At 40.0% G+C, this 21,162-nt stretch overlaps 1 protein-coding gene and 1 long non-coding RNA gene across 8 annotated transcripts in view; one reads left to right on the top strand and one right to left on the bottom strand.

The window, feature by feature from the left end:
• The window catches only part of LOC120112175 (cytochrome P450 709B2-like), a 33,347-nt gene extending 30,155 nt beyond the window's left edge, over positions 1-3,192 (top strand). For all 5 annotated transcript variants that reach the window (XM_088715487.2, XM_088715488.2, XM_039130897.3 and 2 more), the window contains one exon: positions 1,905-3,192. In XM_088715487.2, the coding sequence (XP_088571613.2) occupies positions 1,905-2,036 (132 nt within the window). In that variant the 3' untranslated portion in view covers positions 2,037-3,192. The remainder of the gene's footprint in view (positions 1-1,904) is intronic.
• LOC113461161 (uncharacterized) overlaps positions 1-20,160 on the bottom strand; it is a 49,859-nt gene extending 29,699 nt beyond the window's left edge. Inside the window, exons 1-3 of one of the 3 annotated variants that reach the window (XR_015975155.2) lie at positions 19,735-20,159; positions 19,396-19,658; positions 18,795-18,858 (exon numbers count right to left, since the gene is read on the bottom strand). This is a non-coding gene — a long non-coding RNA (uncharacterized LOC113461161). Of the gene's footprint in view, positions 1-18,794; positions 18,859-19,395 lie in introns of all 3 variants that reach the window. The other 2 variants (XR_003383255.4, XR_015975154.2) reach the window with 2 other exon arrangements.
• Between the last annotated feature and the right edge of the window lie 1,002 nt (positions 20,161-21,162).

The raw sequence follows: 21,162 nt of genomic DNA, 5'->3' as shown, positions 1-21,162 counted from the left end.
CAAAAAGTTTGTTGAAGAGTTAGGCGGGATGTCATCAGATGCCATCACACTCTACTGCGACAACAATAGCGCCATAGCACTAGCTAAGGAGCCCAGGTCTCACCGAAGTTCAAACACATAGAGCGGCGATATCACCTGTTACACGACTATCTCGAAAAGAAGTATATAGAGGTGCAGAGAGTGGACTCCATAAATAACGTGGCGGACCCATTCACTAAGCAGGTGAGTCAGCAAAAGACAGAAGCACATCTTGAGAAGATGGGGCTTAGATATATATCTGATTAGCTTTAGTGCAAGTGGAAGATTGTTAGGAGTATGCCCTAGAAGCTAATTTGGCAGACGCATTGTAATTGTTCTGGAGGCATGAAATTTGTATTGATCTTTTATTAATTAATAAAATAAGGCATTTTGTTCATTCATGTTATTATGTGTCCATGAATCGTCCTAGAAATTAATAAATGATAACACATATTCTCAAGAGTTGAGAATTTAAGGCATGTATAATTAATAGCTAATTCCTGAATTACTCTTAATCGAAGGATCATCACGAAGAACGGTGATCGATTCGATGAGATTAGTGCACAGATCTCTTTTCTTGATGGACGAGTCTTAAGTCCATAGTGTGGGGATACTGGGGTGATTGTGCAAGTGCTTTTTAGAGAACAATGGTACTGAGCATTACCAAAACAAGAAGTTATTTGGATGTCTATCCACTCGTCAGTGACTTACTTGATGTTGCAGTTGTATGACTAGTACTTAGACCTGCGATGCCTCAGCTAATCACGGTGAGGTTGCTGTAGTTTGACGAGCATATAAACATAGGCCCTAAGGGTCCTTGTGGTGTAGATTGGTTGCAGTAGGTTCGCTGTCGGATTAGGGTTGCATCTATATAGGATCTATCGACCTTGATAGATTAGGAGTGAGCCTATGTGATTTATGAGACTAAGTTCGAAAGACCTTGGCCACGACAGTTCTGAAAAAAGTGTTTTCCAATCTCCAACTTGAGTCAAATAAATTTAACATAAGGCAGACGATTGGATTTGACGAGTTATCATAACCTCCATCATGTCGAGATTCATTATAGAGGTATTGTATCATATGCTAACTGCACCTAAAGATTCATCTATTCTATTCTGCTGAGTTGTCACTATATACTGCTAGGTGTTACTAGTGGATTGTGAGACTTGAAGGCATTCACTTGGTGATCAGTGAACCCTAAGAGTAGAGTTGAAATCGTTTCAACCCATTGAAAAGAGTTTCGATGATATTATGATCGAGATCATAATATATCTCACTACCAGTCAGAATAGAACCTACGGGGTCACACACATTAGAGGTTTTGATCGTTTCGATGGTTGGATAGCGATTTAGAATCGCAATTGATCTTGATTGTCAATTTGATTGACAATTAGAGTTAGTGAAATAAAGAAGAAGGATTTGCAATTGAATTGCAATTTAATTGATTTAATTGGACCTAATTAAATTAGGCTTAACCTTATTGGATAAGGATGGAAAGGCCTAATTAATTAGAACTTCTTATTAGATAAGGAACTTAATTTATGAAGTCCAATTTGGATCCTAATTGGATTAGGATTCGCATAAATCAATTTGGAAGACACATTAGGTTCTAATTGGATTAGAATTTAATTGATCAAGTAGGACCATGTAATTTCTAATTGGATTAGGAGACCCATGCATGGAAGGAAGGGAAGGATCCCTTCCTCCATGCATGTGGAGCAAAGAAGGAAAGAGGGAGGGGCATCCGCTTTTAGTGCTCTAGAAGCATAATGAATATAGGAACCACTTCAGAAGCATAATGAATAAGTTCTCTAGAAGCATTTGGAATTGGTTGTGAAAGATTAGTCTGATTAGTGATTACTAATTAAGTATTTTGCCCTTCTCAGGTGTCTGCAATGACTTGCTTCAGCTTTGGTTGCTCTGTGGAGTTTGGGATAGTAACTCAACCCAAATACAGAGGTTGGCACAGAATTGCCTCGGAGATTGATTTCTTTAAATTTTCCAACTACTGTAATTAGAGAGTACCACTTGTTTTTGATTACTTACTAAACACATGCAGAATACTTTGAAATAGCTTGTTTTGTTATCTGAAATAGATCATCCATCTAAACATAATATCTCCAACCTCAGACCTTCACTCTCTAATGATATGACTATCAAATTTCATAGGCTTTTGACACAGGAAAACTTGGCTACTCTACGTTATGATATGTAGTGTCACAAGATGTGGGAATTTGAGCCACCTAAATTTAATGTTCAAAATTATTCTATTCAAATCAGGTTGCATCAGGAAGTGGAACACAATAATGTCAAAGCGCATCTTAAAACTACTCTTGTAAATACGAACCTTCTATAATTTCAACTGAGTGAACAATAAAATGCTAACAAGTAACCATGTTGCAAATAATGAGAGGCATTTCAGTAACTCATGGATTAGTTGAAGGGGACATGAATGCCAAGTTCTTTCACCTGCACAATGGGAATAGATATATTTATGTGAACCTATTGGGAGCTTATTGACAACTAAGAAGGTATTGAGCATATTTCTCCTATGAATTCTTATGATAAATGGACTGCTCATCTAGAATTGTAGCTTTAAAGATGGTTTTTCTTTGCCAAACTAGTGAATGAGAAAACAGAATAAAATGCCATTACGAAGACCATTATTCCAATGAGAATCCAGTCTTTCAACTCTTATGTATTTCTGAGCATATAAGACATTATAATGATGCCTGATCACTATGCTGTTACACTTCTCTTTTGAAAAATTTTAACCTCCCAATCTAGTGCATACTTTGTTTCAGAAAGAACTTCCAATTGCATCTATATTTGATCACCTGAGAACCATTAGCAATCGTTATTTATGCAAGGGTCCCCTCCTTGACCAAAGAGTGCTCCATCCTCAAGAAGAGCAGCAAGATGCAAGCTTGATGCCAAGATTGCTCGAAACCTAAGGCAAAACACAAGAAAACGAGAACAAGGAAAAATAAAATAAACGAGACGAGATTCTAAGACACGTTACTGAGTTGCTGTCCTTGGGATAGATTTCCGTTTCCCCTCAATGGTGCAACCGCTCTCATGCTAGTCTAACCCCAAGAAACAACAAAAACCTCTCATAATAACCACTCATCAAAATTTAAAAAGGGGCATCACACATTTTGCATCAAATGAAGGTGTCTTCATGACAGGAACATCCACCAAGTGTACATATGTCACAATTCATACAAGTCCAAAGTGATTAATGTCTTAAACTTCAGGCACGTATACAAATTTAACATACGACACACACAATGTGAGCAAGGATCACACTTTACAGGTTCACAAGTTACAGCCTTGCACGTATTCTCATTGGAAGCATCCCACGTATACAACCATGCAGGCAGATCATCTAAAGACAACCTGCAACAAGTATCCTACACAAATGGCTATGATGACATTCAGAGATTAATACTATTCCTTTTAACCCTGCAGGTCAGCACTAATTTATCATAGGCAGGGCATAAGTGAAGATTATTCACTAGCATATTAGTGCTTTCTCAAATCACTCAACAATTTGTTCCTACCCTTTGAACCTTTTCCTGGGATCTCCATTCATAATGTAGGGTTGCCATTGAAGGTGATTTACATTATAGGCTTCAGCTACATTCCTCTTGATGTCTCTAACACTTGTCTTTTTGATAGACCTTTAATTCGAATCCTTTGGTCAGACATAATCAATATGTGAATACTCTTTCGGTCATGCCCCAGATGTATAATTATGGATTTTCCATTATACATTTTACGTTTAGCCTTTGCAATTGCTGCTTGTTTATCACAATGTACAGGTACCACGGGGATTGGCTGGCTCCCCAATTCATCTGCAAACAGATTCCTAAGCCAATTTGCTTCTTCACTAGTGAGGTCAAGAGCACTGAACTCAGCCTCCGTAGTAGATTTAGATATCAAGGTATGCTTGGTAGAATTCCAAGCGATAGCAGCACCTCCCTATGTAAACACATACCCACTAGTTTCTTTGGTCTCCTCTTTGGCAGAGATCCAATTTCCATCATTATATGCCTCAATAAAAGGTGGGCATCCTCCATAGACTAATCCACAGGATATTGCACGTTTAAGGTACCTCATTACCCCTTCTAGCTCACTGTAGTGAAGTTTATTGGGTTGACTAGTATACCATCTAAGCAGCAAATATCAGGTTTGGTATGATTGTCAAGAAAATTAAGGCACCCAACTATTTAGTAATATTTACATTGTGCCACACTTTCTTCTTCTTCTTCTTTTTCTTTAACCTACTATTAGCATCAAAAGGAGCATGGGCACGTACATTCATAATAACTGAATCTTTTAAGTATACTTTCACTTTAGTGAGATTGAGTAATAACATTTTCTTCAGGGGTTTTAATTATGTTATGTCCTGAAATCATATCAGCTACTCCTAAGTATTTCATATTAAGATTTTGAGAAAGAAAAGACTTAGTCTCATTTATTTTATCAATACTAGTTCAGAAAATAAAGACAAAGTATCACACCTGAATTACCATCAAATTTACTATATGCAGATTTATCTGATTCATTTCTTGAAAAACCATTAGATAACACTACAGTATCAAATTTTTCATGCAACTATTTAGGAGTCTTCTCTAAACAGTACAATGATTTAATAGTCTAAATATTTTATGTTCTTGTCCTGGAACTACAAACATTCATGAACCTTTAATTCTCCATATAAGAAGGCTGTTTTAACAGTCACCTGATGGATACAAATAGATGCTACTGCAATTAAGGTTCTAACTGTGGTGCAACAGATGAGTAAGTATCAAAATATTCAATCCCCTTATGTTGTTTAAACTAACCTATCTTTAAATCTTTTCAACTGTACCATTAGGTCCCAGTTTCCTTCTGAAAAGCCACTTGCATCCAATGGTAAAAATCTAGAAGTAAATCAACTAATTCCCATATATTATTAGCCACTAAGGAATCCATTTCATTTTTATTACTTCTTCCACCAAAAAGGAGAATATATAGATGACATTGCCTCATGAAAAGCTAGCAGGATCACTTTCCACTGGATAGATAAAGAACTCATTACCTAACTTTGGTTCTCTTCTATTACATTTACTCCTAGGTTCAACTATATCATTATTTTTCTTAGATGCAGGAACAGAAAGATCCTATTGGGCAGGGGAGCTTGGGGAGCTTTCCATATTCACTTCCTTCTCAAGAAACCATTGATCACCTACAAGTCACCTTCAACCTACAAGGTTTCAGGCTGGGGGAGCTTGGTGGTTGTAAGAGTGTACCAGGATTTTGTTTTAATTGTTTAACAAAGATTCACTCTGTTGACCCCCTAATGGATTTTGATGAATACAAAACACTAGAGCATAATTCCATTATATCTTAACAATTTAATTAAGGAATTCATGTGTTTTATCTAGAATATTGTTGAGAAATGTCTAGGCAAGTTCCCATAATTTTTATGAATTCATTGAAGAACATTTTGAGTTAATGAAAAAGTTCAGGGACAGCCGAGACGTCTCCTGATAGTTTCAGAGACGTCTCTGGCACAAACAGGAAGAACTGGCACACTTGGAGACGTCCCCGGCACCTGCCGAGTCGTCCCCGCGTTAGCGGAGTCGACTCTCTCAGTAGCGGAGTCGACTCTCTCAGTGGCGGCAGAAAGGCAGTTTTCAAGAGATATGCGCGAGACGTCCCCACTGTACGCCGAGTCGTCCCCGCAGGTAAAAAGGAGAGTTCCCGAGTCGTCCCCAAGATAGCCGAGACGGCTCTCTCAGGATTTTCCAGAGAATGGTTTTTTCGGTGATAAGGCAGCGGAGTCGACCCTGAGACAGCGGAGCCGTCCCCATGCAAAAAGTGCAGACAAGCCGAGACGTCCCCGTAAAGTGCCGAGTCGACCCCAGACAACATAAAAAGTAAAATCCTGTAGGCGAGACGTCCCTCGTTGTAGCGGAGACGTCCCCGGAGCGCCTGGGACGCGACTGACAGCTTTTCAGGTTTGGTTTGAATTTCAAATCCTTCTCTTTTTGTTTCTAACGGCTATATTTGCTTTTTGGGCTATAAAAAGGGACCTCTTAAGTGGTTCTCAACAACTCTTCACCAACCAAAAAGCTAGATCATTCAAGAGAGAAGTTAGAAAGAAAAGCTCAAGGGAGTGAGTGCATTCAAGGAAGGAAATCAAGTATTCTCAAGTCTCCCAAGCGATTTCAAGCTCAACCACTCTCGTGCGCTCGGGATTCGAAGCTCACACTCAACCCTACGCGCTCCACCTCGGAAGAATCAACATTTCCCACGCTTCCAACGGCAAAAGGATTCTTCCGGGTTACATTATTCATAATTGTTATATTTGCTTCTTAGAGCTTTTATTTCCTTTTGTAAACTCTTTTATTGTGGTGCTTGTTCCAGTCAAGGGACTTGGAACAAGGGAAAGGCGTCCCAAGCCTAAGAGAAATTGGGGGTTTTAGGGTTTGTTGTGAGCCCGGTGTAAAACAACGAGTTGGGTAGTGAACTCGCAAAACTACCGTACTGTAATCTTGGATTATAGTGGAAATTCCCAAAGGCGCTTTGGGGAGTGGATGTAGGAGCGGTGAAGGCTCCGAACCACTATAAAACCGTGTGTTTGTGGTTGTCTCTTCTTATCTCTTTATCTTTATTTTAGTTCATATATTTGTGTGTTTTATTTTTAATTAGGCAAAAAGTTTTTAAAACACCCAATTCACCCCCCTCTTGGGTGACCATCTCTGGGCAACAAGTGGTATCAGAGCGGGTGCTCTGTATATTTCTTGAAAGACCTAACCGTCTTAGCCAAAGATCTAGATGGCAACACCCTTTAACAATGTTCCTGCCGAGGGGCAAGCAACCAATAGACCTCCACTCTTCAATGGGACAAATTATACCTATTGGAAGACGAGAATGAGAATTTTCATTCAAGCACAAGACTATGCCTTGTGGAGGGTTATAGTCAAGGGACCACAAGAACCATCACACGTGGTGAATGGCATTCGAGTTCCCAAACCTGAGGAGGATTGGGATGAGAATGATGATAGGATGGCTCAACTCAATTCTAGAGCCATGAACTCATTATTTTGTTCTCTAGATGTAAATGAGTTCAATAGAGTCTCTACATGCAGTTCCGCTAAGGAAATATGGGATAGGCTTGAAGTTACCCACGAGGGTACAAATCAAGTCAAAGAGTCCAAAGTGAACATTCTAGTTCACAAGTATGAATTGTTTAAGATGGAACCTAATGAAACCATCACACGCATGTTTACACGTTTTACCGAAATTATTAATGGTCTAAAAAGCTTGGGCAAATCTTACACTAACCCCGAACTTGTGAGTAAAATTCTCAGGTCACTGCCAAAAGCATGGGAAGCAAAGGTCACGGCGATTGTAGAAGCCAAAGACCTCAACACCTTGGGGCTAGAACAACTCTTGGGCTCATTGATGACGCATGAGCTCACGATGAAGCAGCATGAAGAAGAGTTGCCAAAGAAAAAGACAATCGCACTCAAGGCTACCTCAAGTGTATGTGAAGAAGAGAGCAGTGAGAGTGAAAAAGAAAGTCAAGATGAGGACTTGGGTTTGATAGTAAGGAAATTTAAAAAGTTCATGAGAAGAAAGAAACCATTCCCAAGAAAGAAATTTGGAGGGAGAAATGATTGGGAAAAAGAAAAAGAAAAAGAAAGAGACCCAATCGTATGCTATGACTGCAAGAGACCGGGACATATTCGTTCCGAATGCCCACAACAAAAGAAGCATTTTGGAAAGAAGAAGAAAAAGGCATTGAAGGCAACATGGGATGACAGTGACACATCATCCTCCGAGGAAGAGAAGGAAGAGACCGCCAATCTATGCTTCATGGCGCTCGAAGATGACGAGGTATGTCAAAACCCAACTATAAATTTTACTTTAGAAGAATTATATGATGCTTTTCAAGAACTTATGGGTGATTGTAGTATGTTAGGAGCAAAGAATAAAGAATTAAAAGCCTCAAATCAAAAACTAAAGGAAAATATTGAAAACCTATTAATTGAAAAGGAGAGCGTTAAAAATATGAATACTACTAACCTAAAAATCGAAAATTCAAGACTTAGCACTGAAAATGAAAAGGCAAAAACACTAATCAAGGAATTAAATCTAAAAGTAAATTCCCTACTCAATAGTAATACCTCACTTGCGCAAACTGTTGAATCTCTTAAAAAGGATATGAAAGAACTAGTTAAAGAAAATTTGAATCTTAAGAATGAGGTACATAAGTACAAGCCAATTGTTGAAAAATTCACACAAAGCTCTGAAAAATTAAATCTTATTCTTTCAAATCAAAGAGCTGTTTTCAATAAAGCTGGATTAGGATATAAAACTAATAAGCAACAAAAGTATCTAAAGAATTTCTTTGTAAAAGCAAAAGACGTAAAAACTGAAAAACCAACATGCTTTCTTTGTGGAAAGAACGGACATAAAGCCTACTCTTGTATTCAAAGAAAAATCCAAACTAACAAGGGTACATTTGTAAAAGCTAAAAACATAACTAAAGTATGGGTGCCTAAGGGAGTCAACTACACTAACCACGAAGGACCCAAGAAAACTTGGGTACCTAAGAGCTTCACATGATCATTTTGTAGATATGCCTTGCAGCCGGAAATAAAAAGAGAATGTGGTATCTTGATAGTGGTTGCTCAAGGCATATGACCGGTGACAAGAGTCTCTTCGTCACCTTGGAATCAAAAGAAGGAGGAGTAGTCACATTTGGAGACAATGCTAAAGGTCGAATTATTGGTGTTGGTAAAATCTCCATATCACCCTCCTCATTTATAGATAATGTATTGTTAGTTAATGGACTAAAACATAATTTATTAAGTATAAGTCAATTTTGTGACAAGGGCTTTAAAGTGTCATTTGAATCATCACTATGCATAATTAATAGTCCAATTGATAATGAGATCATACTCACAGGACATAGGCATGGAAACGTTTACATGGTAGATCTTGATGATCTCACCATGAGGGATGGCCAATGTCTTGTAGCCATGAATCCCAAAGTCAATGAGACTAGTTGGTTATGGCATCGTAGGTTAGGGCATGCTAGCATGGATTTAATCTCTAAATTGATCACAAAGGATCTAGTCAAAGGACTACCAAAAATAGACTTTGAAAAGAATAAAATTTGTGCGGCATGTCAATTAGGGAAACAAACAAGAAGTTCTTTCAAGTCTAAGAACATAGTCTCAACATCAAAACCATTAGAACTAATTCACATGGATTTGTTTGGACCCACTAGAACTGCTAGTCTAGGGGGTAAGAAATTTGGTCTTGTCATTGTTGATGATTTTTCACGTTTTACATGGGTTTCATTCTTGCACACAAAGATGAGTCCTTTCTCGCTTTTGTCAAGTTTCATAATAAGGTTTCGAATGAACTCAATCTTAAACTAAAAGCAATTAGGAGTGATCATTAACGAGTTTGAAAATCAACACTTTGAAAAGTTTTGTGACGAAAATGGTATCAATCACAATTTCTCGGCACCTAGGACACCCCAACAAAATGGGGTGGTAGAAAGGAAGAATCGCACACTAGCAGATATGGCTCGTACCATGTTGTGCGAATCGGATCTACCAAAGTATTTCTGGGCTGAAGCAATAAATACCTCATGTTATATCTTAAATCGTGCTTTAGTTAGATCCATCTTAAAGAAAACACCGTATGAATTGATAAAAGGTAAGAAACCAAATATAAGTTATTTTCATGTTTTCGGTTGTCGATGCTTTATTTTGAATAATGGAAAGGACAATCTCAGTAAATTTAGTGCTAAATCAGATGAGGGGATCTTCTTAGGTTATTCCTCATCTAGTAGAGCATACAGGGTCTTCAACAAGAGAACTCTCGTTGTTGAAGAATCCATTCATGTTGTTTTTGATGAAACTAATGGAGCTTCTTCTAGAAAAGAAGAAGATGGTGATGCAGGTATACTTGAAGACCGAATAAAGGAATTCTCCATACAAGACAAACAACATGAGGATGAGGTCAAGGAAGATACAAATCAGCAAGATGAAGAAGGTCAACCTCCATCAAAAATTCAAGATTTTCCTAAAGAATGGAGGTATGCACATGGTCATCCAAAGGATCTAATCCTTGGTGATCCTTCACAAGGTATAAGAACTAGATCCTCTTTAAGAAACACTAGTAATTACCTTGCTTTCGTATCACAAATAGAGCCTAAATCACTAGAAGAAGCTGAAAAAGATGATAATTGGATGAATGCTATGCAAGAGGAATTAAATCAATTCGAAAGAAATGAAGTTTGGACTCTAATGAAAAGACCCCCTAATGTTTCAATTATAGGTACCAAGTGGGTGTATAGAAATAAACTAGATGAAGATGGAATAGTAATAAGAAACAAAGCTAGGCTAGTGGCCAAAGGATATAATCAGGAGGAAGGAATAGATTTTGACGAAACTTTTGCTCCTGTTGCTAGATTAGAGGCTATTAGACTACTTTTAGCATATGCATGCTTCATGGATTTTAAACTTTATCAAATGGATGTAAAAAGTGCATTTTTAAATGGCTATATAATGGAGGAAGTTTATGTAGGACAACCTCCAGGTTTTGAAAATCACTTACATCCAGATTATGTTTATAAATTGCATAAAGCATTGTATGGACTTAAGCAAGCCCCTAGGGCATGGTATGAAAGGTTAAGTAATTTCCTAATTGAGAACAAATTCAAGAGAGGAAATGTAGACAAAACCCTCTTTATTAAAAGAAAAGAAAATGACTTATTGCTTGTACAAATTTATGTGGATGATATAATTTTTGGTGCTACTAATGATAGTCTTTGTCAAGAGTTTGCCAAGCTTATGCAGGGAGAATTTGAAATGAGCATGATGGGTGAGCTCAACTTCTTCCTTGGGTTACAAATAAAACAATCAGAGGAAGGCATCTTCATCAGTCAGTCCAAATACATCAAGGAAATGCTGGAAAAATTCAAGATGAAGGATGCAAAGGAAATCAGCACACCCATGGGCTCAAGTTGCAAGCTAGACAAAGATGAAAAAGGTAAAAGTATAGACTGCAAATTATACAGAGGTATGATAGGCTCTCTACTTTATCTTACTGCTAGTAGACCAGATATATTATTCAGTGTTTGTATGTGTGCTAGATACCAAGCATGTCCTAAGGAATCACACTTGCAAGCTGTTAAGAGAATTTTTAGATATCTAGTAGGGACATCTAATGTAGGCTTATGGTATTCTAAACAATCTGACATAAACTTAATTGCTTATTCCGATGCTGATTTTGCCGGGTGCAAACTCGACAGAAAAAGCACAAGTGGCACATGTCAATTCTTGGGTGCCAATTTGGTTTCTTGGTTTAGCAAGAAACAAAATTCAGTTGCTTTGTCCACAGCTGAGGCTGAGTACATTGCAGCTGGAAGCTGTTGTGCCCAAGTTCTTTGGATTAAGCAACAACTTGAAGACTTCGGTATCAAAATGGATAATATACCAATTAAATGTGATAATACAAGTGCAATTAATTTAACAAAAAATCCTGTCCAACACTCTAAGTCAAAGCATATAGAGATTAGGCATCATTTTATTAGGGATCATGTGCTGAAAAATGATGTGATGATTGAATATGTATGTACAGAAAATCAATTAGCTGATATCTTTACAAAGCCCCTTTGTAAAGAAAGATTCAATTTCTTAAGGAATGCCTTGAGCTTGTATGATCCTAGCAAATGAGTTGAATTTGTATTGGTTTACTTTGCTACTCAAACTAGTAATCAACCTCAAGGTAGACATAAGTGAAAACATGAATTCATCTAAGCTAAATGACGAACTGTTTGACTTTCCGGAGGATGGTTACCCTCCCTTGGACTCTTCATGGAGATATTTTCAGAACCTATTTCATCGGTATTCGAAATTTGGTCAAACATTCCTCATTTCAATATTAATAATTCAAAAAAAAATTATCAAATTATTATAGGTTGTATCATTAAGGGGGAGGATCACAAACAAATTCACTCTAAGTTTATCAAAAGAGATCATATTGATTAGGGTAATTAAACAAAATTGGGAGAAGATAGAATACAGTCTGAAATTTTTCAGTGCCGGAGACGTCTCTGGCAAATCGCAGAGACGTCCCCCCAAGGGGAGACGTCTCGCCTTAGTCGCGGAGACGTCTCGGGGACCGAATGAGGGCTTTTTAAATAGGTCGAAATCGCTCGAGCCGACTCGAGCTTTCTCCCTCATTCCCGACCAAAACGGAAAACCCTAGCCTCCATTTGCTCTCCACCTCAAATCCCAGCCTCCGTTTGCTCTAAATCACAAACCCTAGCATCCATGGCACCAAAGAAAGCTAGGACAACCCGTGGGAGGCGACCTAGAGTAGCGGCCGACGGTGAGGAACGGCGGGAAGAACCCTCCGCGCCTTCTCCTCCGGTTGCTCCGCCAACCACGACGATTTCCTGTGCAAATCGCACAGTCACGACTGGTAGGTACATCGATTTCTCCTTTTTAGATCATGAGGGGTTCTCTATTGGAGAGAGACTCCGAGCTCAAGGGTGGGAGCACCTTTGCACACTAAATACCTCGACCTATCCCGGCCTAGTTAGAGAGTTTTTTAGTAATATGGCATTAGGGGACCAAGGGTACACTGGATGTGTCCGGGGGACATTAGTGGAAGTAAATGAAGATGTCCTATCCACTGTCCTACAAATCCCTAAGGACGGTGAGGCTCCAACCTCACTTCCCCAAAGGGAATTAGCCCTAAATCTGCTGTTAGGACAAGAGGACTGCGGCCCTCTTGATGTTATCAACTCCCAAGACCTAAACGCCGAAATGAGATTACTTTTAAGTATTGTCAACCGGGTCTTGTTTCCCAAAACCGGTCGCTTCGATTTTGTTTCGGAGCGAGACTTAGCTATTATGCATCATATCCTACAAGGGATCCCTCTAAACCTTCCTAGACTCATGCTAAATTACATTGCCCTATGTCATAGGTATTCTAGGTTTAGTATACCCTATGGCATGATCTTTACCTTAATCTTTAAACACTTCAAGGTTCCCATTCCAACAAATGAACCTGCAAAGGCCTTGAGAAACACCGACTACTATAATGAGGGCACAATGAGAAGAATGGAGTTTCATAAGATAGATGGGTCGTGGGTCAAGGTTCCAAAAAGAAAAGCACAAACCATAGAGCCTGAAATCCCACATCATGAGTCTGACCATCACTCTCCTCCACCTAGCCACATGAACATCCCTGATATTCCCTCCAGCTCAGCTGGACCTTCCACGTCCATGCCACCACCTCCTCCAGTCAGTGGGCCCTCCTTCCTATCAGAGGATCAGATGCACACCTTAGCATCGGCCATTTGCCAGCAGATAAGGGAGGAGATGAGATCCATGATCTCCACAGAGTTGGCCCCCATCAGAGCTTCACATGAAGGGCTTCTACAAGAGATGAAGGATATTAGAAGTCAAATTGAAGCTACAACACAAGAAATAATTGGTGTGGGTGCCACCCAAACCATCAGATCATTAGAGCTCAAGGACAGCTTGAAGAGCATTTCCAAGAGTCTTAAAGAGCTAACAAAGCCAGATGGCAATGTGAGCACCTTAGTTGCCCAACTCAGAGGAAGAATTGAAATGGCAACTATAGAGTTTGAGGCACTTGTGGCAGGTTTCCACAAGTCACAGGGAGATCAATTTAAGACCCTCATGGATTCTATCAATGCATTCATAGATGCAGCTTGTAAGGCTTATGCACAAAGTACAACTAATAGGCCCCATGAGCAACGTCGCCGATGATGGATATCTTGTAGGATCTTCTTTTTGTAAATCCTAGGCTATTTTGAAACACCTTTTGTATTAGAAATCAATACTTGTAATGATTTCTTCTTTTGACTATGTACTGACTTCAAAGGTTTATGATGACATATGAATGAATACAATCTTTTTTGAACACTTTGTGTACATTGCCAATTCTGCGTATGTGTTTCTGTGATTGTGTATGTGATTGTATGATATGCCATAAAAATCTTACCACATACCTTGAGTGTTCAAATTTGATACAAAGAAACAATGCACATAAAACAGGGGGAGCACATCTTGTGATAACTATGTTAAACTAAAAGATAAGTCTGAAATGAATTCCAAAACAAAGGGGGAGTGATATGAATACATTAATAGAAATGACTTGGACAGGGGGAGCACAACTTGAATATCCTTGAGTAAAATGAATGCTGAATTCCACTATAAATTGAGTCTTAAGCACCTAAGGATAATTTGTCCCCTTCATGTTGCTGACAAAAAGGGGGAGTAGATAGTATATGGAATGCAAAATTTATAATAGATATTGAATATGGAGATATTGAAAGGGGGAGTATGAAAGGGGGAGTAGACATGGATATTGAATATGGAATGCAAAATTTTTAATCATACTCCAAAGTTGAATTAGGAAAGATAAAATTGAAGAATATTGATTTTAAGATAATTGCCCTTCTGGAAAAGAAAGGGGGAGTCAAAAAGAATCTAGCTTTCAATTATCTTCAGCATCAATATTTCATTTTAACTTGATTCAAACTCAGTTCATATGCCAAAATCATTTAAGAACTATAAAGATCAATCTTATGCACAAGGAAAGAACTGAATTGAGTGATGCACATTGTATCTAGGCCAAAATATTATACTTGTACATCCGATCAAATACTGTGTATATGTTTAAATTTCAAATTTTGCATATACTCAGTGTTTTGTCATCATCAAAAAGGGGGAGATTGTTGACCCCCTAATGGATTTTGATGAATACAAAACACTAGAGCATAATTCCATTATATCTTAACAATTTAATTAAGGAATTCATGTGTTTTATCTAGAATATTGTTGAGAAATGTCTAGGCAAGTTCCCATAATTTTTATGAATTCATTGAAGAACATTTTGAGTTAATGAAAAAGTTCAGGGACAGCCGAGACGTCTCCTGATAGTTTCAGAGACGTCTCTGGCACAAACAGGAAGAACTGGCACACTTGGAGACGTCCCCGGCACCTGCCGAGTCGTCCCCGCGTTAGCGGAGTCGACTCTCTCAGTAGCGGAGTCGACTCTCTCAGTGGCGGCAGAAAGGCAGTTTTCAAGAGATATGCGCGAGACGTCCCCACTGTACGCCGAGTCGTCCCCGCAGGTAAAAAGGAGAGTTCCCGAGTCGTCCCCAAGATAGCCGAGACGGCTCTCTCAGGGTTTTCCAGAGAATGGTTTTTTCGGTGATAAGGCAGCGGAGTCGACCCTGAGACAGCGGAGCCGTCCCCATGCAAAAAGTGCAGACAAGCCGAGACGTCCCCGTAAAGTGCCGAGTCGACCCCAGACAACATAAAAAGTAAAATCCTGTAGGCGAGACGTCCCTCGTTGTAGCGGAGACGTCCCCGGAGCGCCTGAGACGCGACTGACAGCTTTTCAGGTTTGGTTTGAATTTCAAATCCTTCTCTTTTTGTTTCTAACGGCTATATTTGCTTTTTGGGCTATAAAAAGGGACCTCTTAAGTGGTTCTCAACAACTCTTCACCAACCAAAAAGCTAGATCATTCAAGAGAGAAGTTAGAAAGAAAAGCTCAAGGGAGTGAGTGCATTCAAGGAAGGAAATCAAGTATTCTCAAGTCTCCCAAGCGATTTCAAGCTCAACCACTCTCGTGCGCTCGGGATTCGAAGCTCACACTCAACCCTACGCGCTCCACCTCGGAAGAATCAACATTTCCCACGCTTCCAACGGCAAAAGGATTCTTCCGGGTTACATTATTCATAATTGTTATATTTGCTTCTTAGAGCTTTTATTTCCTTTTGTAAACTCTTTTATTGTGGTGCTTGTTCCAGTCAAGGGACTTGGAACAAGGGAAAGGCGTCCCAGGCCTAAGAGAAATTGGGGGTTTTAGGGTTTGTTGTGAGCCCGGTGTAAAACAACGAGTTGGGTAGTGAACTCGCAAAACTACCGTACTGTAATCTTGGATTATAGTGGAAATTCCCAAAGGCGCTTTGGGGAGTGGATGTAGGAGCGGTGAAGGCTCCGAACCACTATAAAACCGTGTGTTTGTGGTTGTCTCTTCTTATCTCTTTATCTTTATTTTAGTTCATATATTTGTGTGTTTTATTTTTAATTAGGCAAAAAGTTTTTAAAACACCCAATTCACCCCCCTCTTGGGTGACCATCTCTGGGCAACACACTCCCTAAAAGTAATGGGTTTGAGATGTTAATGTAAGTAAGAAAGTATACATGAAAGATCATATAAGGTTATAATTGAAACCATGGTCTGACTAACTGGCCCGTACCGTCTGGTTCGGACTAGTCCGGCCTGTAACCGGTATGCCGGAGTAGTGAAAACCGGCACGGGCCGAACCCAGCCGGAGCCGAGGAAGATGAAGAGGAGAGAGAGAGCGGGAAAGAGAGGGAGGGAGGAGAGGGCGGGAAAGAGAGGGAGGGAGGAGAGGCCTCCGCCGCCCACGGAGGGCCGCGGGGGCCGGTGGAAGCACGGGGGGCGGTGGAGCCCGCAGGGCCGTGGCGGAGGTCGAGGTCGCAGAAAAAAATTTAGAAATTTGTAAGTGAAGTCGGTAAATCGATTGCCGACTTCATTTAAAAATTCTCAAATTTTTTAATTTGGAGATTTTTAAGTAAAGTCGGAAACCTATTTGCTGACTTCACTCGGTTGACGACTTCACTAAAAAATTCTTAAACTAAAAAACCGCAGCCGCATTCCCTGTTTCTTTCGAAATAGGGGAAGCGGCCGCGGCCTCCGTCGCACCCCCGTGGGCTCCCCCGCCCCCCCGCCGGCTCCGCCACCCCCCAGCCTCCGCCGCCCCCCCCCCGGCCTTCTGTGGGCGGCCTCTCCTCTCCTCCCGCCCTCCCTCCCCCGCTCGCTCTCTCACTCTCTTCTTCTTCGCCGGCTCCGGCGGAGAAGAGTGTTTTGTTTCGGTACCGGTTTAAACTGGTTTGAACCGAAACCGTGCCGGTCTGATAGGCGACCGGTACGCCTACCAGTACCGGTACGGCGAACCTTGATTGAAACAATATATTCGTAAAAGCTTATGATGGCACAAACATTTTGCTAAGTAGAGGTCAGGTTGAATAATGTTTTCCATATACCGTTTAATGTACTACGACCACAACTAGAAGATTTGGGTGGATTGGATTATTTATTGTTGTGATTTCTAATGATGGTGATCTTCCAAGATTTCTTGGTGAACTCTAGAAGAGGGATCACCAAGGAAACATGTAAGAACTAGATTCTTTCATACTTGAGGTGGACTTTTATATCATTTATTAACTATACACTCAAAAAGAAAATAGTTATGATACATGAAGTACATGATAGCTAGGATGAGTCTATGCGACTGGTACTCAAAATCCAACATTAAATGCCAAATCATGGTGTCACAAAAGCAGCCCAAACTGGCCATATCTTGCATTGCTCGGTTCCTTCTCCAACAAAGAGGAAGGAGAACAGTCCACATATTTCCAAAATGCTCTTCAAAGATGTCGTCTAATTTATTCAACTATTTGTGAAGCGAACTTGAAAAGGACATATTGTTTTGTTTTAACAAAATATTTTAATCTTTTTGGATGATGTATGGTTTAAATCTATATGTGGAAGGTGGACTAAAATGTGTTCAAATATAAAAAGAAGTTTGAAGGTACAAAATAAGGTCTAAATGTAATGACCATGAAGAGGACATTTCTTGAGGAACCAGCCTACCTTGGGAGAGGTCAAACATGCCAAGTACCTTAATTCATGAGTTCATCAACTAAAAGAAAGAGAAATATTTTAATGACAACAAAGTCGATAAATTTGTCCCAAAAAATCCTTAAATGTGTATTAGAAAACTAAAAAGAAAGATTAGATTGGAGGAGGATAAAACTTGTCAAAGTAATTTCAATGATCACTTTATCAACTGAAAGAAAGACTTGTTTAAAAATGATAGTATATTAGATAATATGGCTAAAGTGCAACACAATTATTTATTACCCCCTCCCCCATCCCCTCCCCCACCCCCAAAACACAAAAAGTGAAAAAGGTTAAGAAGTTGCTTGGCCATACTCATGTGGTCTTTTCCCATGTATGTCACAAAGGCAATTAGTTAATAGAGGTTTGACCTTAGTAAAAAGAGACATCTGAGACACCCACTTTGAAATCTCTTAATAGCTTGCATTTGCACTTGCTTCTTAGGTGCTTTTTACTCTAAACTTCTTGTAGCTATCCACTTCCCTTCACTAGCATACAAACCCATTCCCAGACATCTTCCCCGATCAGGTAACTAAGGCTAGGATTCACATGATTGCGCAGCATTTGGTGGAGCCCTCTAATACTTATCTTGGAACAACCTTATCCATGTATGGTCTATTGTTAATAAAAAAACATGTGCCCCTAATTAACTTTATAAGTTGCATGCCTATTATTATTTATTTTTAGTAAAGCATAAACCATTGCAAGTTTGCATGCTAGACAAATAATTTAGGGTTGGTTGTCTTGGTTTCCAAATTAGGACAATAAAAAAATTAGTGATACTATTATCAAAGTTTTGAATCCAAACAAAGATACAAGAAGCATGTAAATAATTTTTCACTAGAGAACTATTAGAGTAGGTTAAGCAAGCAGCATTAGATGGATTGATGGATTATCATTGGATCGAAGAATACATGATAGAATTGCTTTTTTATTGAACATAAAAAGAAAATAAAAGATAAACAAAATAAGATTTGGTCCAAAAGGTTATTATACATACCTAGGATCTAAAGATGAACATGGAGGATCTTAGTGTCAACCTCGTATTTCACTGCAATACTCACCTATATAGATATTTTAGAGAAAAGCATCAATAATTGTACCACGGGAGAAAAATAATGAAAACTTGTAAGTTGTAACAATTATTTTGGTTGGTATGAGCACATTGCATGTAAAATAAATTGCTGAAGGTCTAAGATACCAAAACCTTAGGACCCTAGCATCCAATCAACTAATAGATTGAGATGAAATACTGGACTATTGATGTTTGAAGCATTTTGACAAACACATGAAAGACATATATATCTTTAGTAACAAACATCAACACATCCACTTTTCCTCTTTTCTTTTTCCCCCTATTTTTAAAGCAAATATTCATGCATCTCAAAACACTAAGACATTCTGACAAACAAGTGGAAGGCCTGCATAATTATTATCATTATAAAAAATCAAGAGCTCACATTCGAAAGAGAAAAGCTAAGATTTAATACGTGAAGGCGACAATAATATCCATCAGAGAAAATATTAATACTAGGTAACACGAAAAAAATAAAAATAAAAATAAAAAATCACACACGAGGGAACGAATTTGTTGACCTGACCTTCGTGTTACGGGCTGCTATTTCTCTTTTTCTTCGTCGCCCTCCCGTCTCCTCGGGAGCATAATTTTTTTAATAGGTTTGTCATGTAAGAGAAGGCCTGGGCTCGGACCAGACTTGGGCGTGGGCACATGGGTCGGAGCAAGTTCATTTCCGAGCCTCCATGTAAAGGTCTTAAGCAAGCCCTCCGCACTCTAATTGCAATTTGAGATCGGTTCTTCCCTTCAATCTTTGGCTGGTGAGGAAACAACATGGCTGAGTTGATCCTTTACATGATTCAAATCTTCGATCATAGCGTGCACTTAAAAGCTAATAATCATCGACTAGTGAAAGAGTGATCACCATTGCTTTCAATTTGGACACATGCCTGAAAAATATTTTGATTGACTGCGCTCATTGCTGATTGTGATAGGTCCCGATCAGAAGCAGGAAAGGTGAACAAGAGAGAAGGATGAAGTCGAGCCAAGTAGGAACAAAAGGGAGAAACGGAATGATATATTTTTCAGCTCGTCTTACGGTGAGAGCTAGACCAGTGCAATGAAAATAACACACTCTCTTTTGGGTGAGAGAAGACCCATACAAAGTATCACTCAATTCACGTCCCATATCCCAAAGCATACACCACATTAAATACTTCCTCCCTTTTCCCATGAAACCCGGACCATCACTCTTCACTCCTCACCATCACTCATCCACTCCCGTACCCCACGGCCTGAGCTTCGGAGCTCAACTCCCCCTTACCTCGTCCCACGTCCACCTCGTCGTACCCCACACACGTGGCTTCGGGGCTCGTCTCTTCGCCTCGTTCCGCGTCTCCCATGTCGAGCCGAGCTTGCATGCCTGCCTTCCCACTTCCCACGTTCCGAGCGTCTCCCACTTCCTCCGTTGCTCTCGCAGACGCCGAGCTCTTCTTCCCTCTACTTCCATCGTGGGTGATGAAGGCCCCCAGATATCGGGGATTGGGTCTTCGGACCCGCTGTGGATGAGTGCGCCTATCATCCCTCCCCTCTTCAGGTGAAACCTTGTCCTCAAGGTTTGTCTTAGGATATAGTTCCTTTAGCTGCCCATAGTCCTCCCAAGTTGCGTCCTCTTTCGGAAGCGAACGCCACTGCACCAAGATTTCTTCTGTTAGCTTTCCTCCTTTGTTAACCCATCGGTAGTCCTTGACAAGTTCGGGCTCTAGCACGAGGTTGCCATCCTCCCGTATCGGTGGTGGCGCAGTGCAGGTGGCTTGTCCTTCTCCCAGTCGTCTTTTGAGAAGTGATACGTGGAACACCGGATGGACCTTGGCAGTCTCCGGCAACGCCAGCCGGTAAGCAACTGGCCCTATACGCTCAGTGATGCGATAAGGCCCGAAGTACTTTTGTGCTAGCTTCTGGTGAGCTCGGCGGAAGACTGTTTGCTGCCGGTATGGAGGAAGTTTTAAGAACACCCAGTCGCCTTCTTCAAACGTAACTTCCCTCCGTCTTTTGTCTGCCTGTTGCTTCATGTTGTTCTTCACCTTCTCCAGATTACCTTTCAACTCTTTCAGCAACTGATCGCGGTCGACCAAGTTTTTGTCGACCTCATCTACCACTGAAACACCATCCATATATCGAATAATTGTTGGTGGAAGTCTCCCATATAGTGCTTGAAATGGTGTCATCCCGGCAGTGGAGTGGAAAGTGGTATTGTACCAGTATTCCGCCCAAGCTAAGTTGTGCTCCCATGTCCTTGGGTACTGACTGCACATGCATCGGAGGTATTGCTCCACGCACCTATTAACCACCT

This window comes from Phoenix dactylifera, chromosome 2 (genome assembly GCF_051530095.1).
Source record: "Phoenix dactylifera cultivar Ajwa chromosome 2, Ajwa_hap1_PhDact_Kaust_v1.1, whole genome shotgun sequence".
NCBI lineage: Eukaryota > Viridiplantae > Streptophyta > Magnoliopsida > Arecales > Arecaceae > Phoenix > Phoenix dactylifera.
The sequence above is the reverse complement of the archived record's forward strand: the minus strand, read 5'-3'. Positions and strand labels throughout refer to the sequence as shown.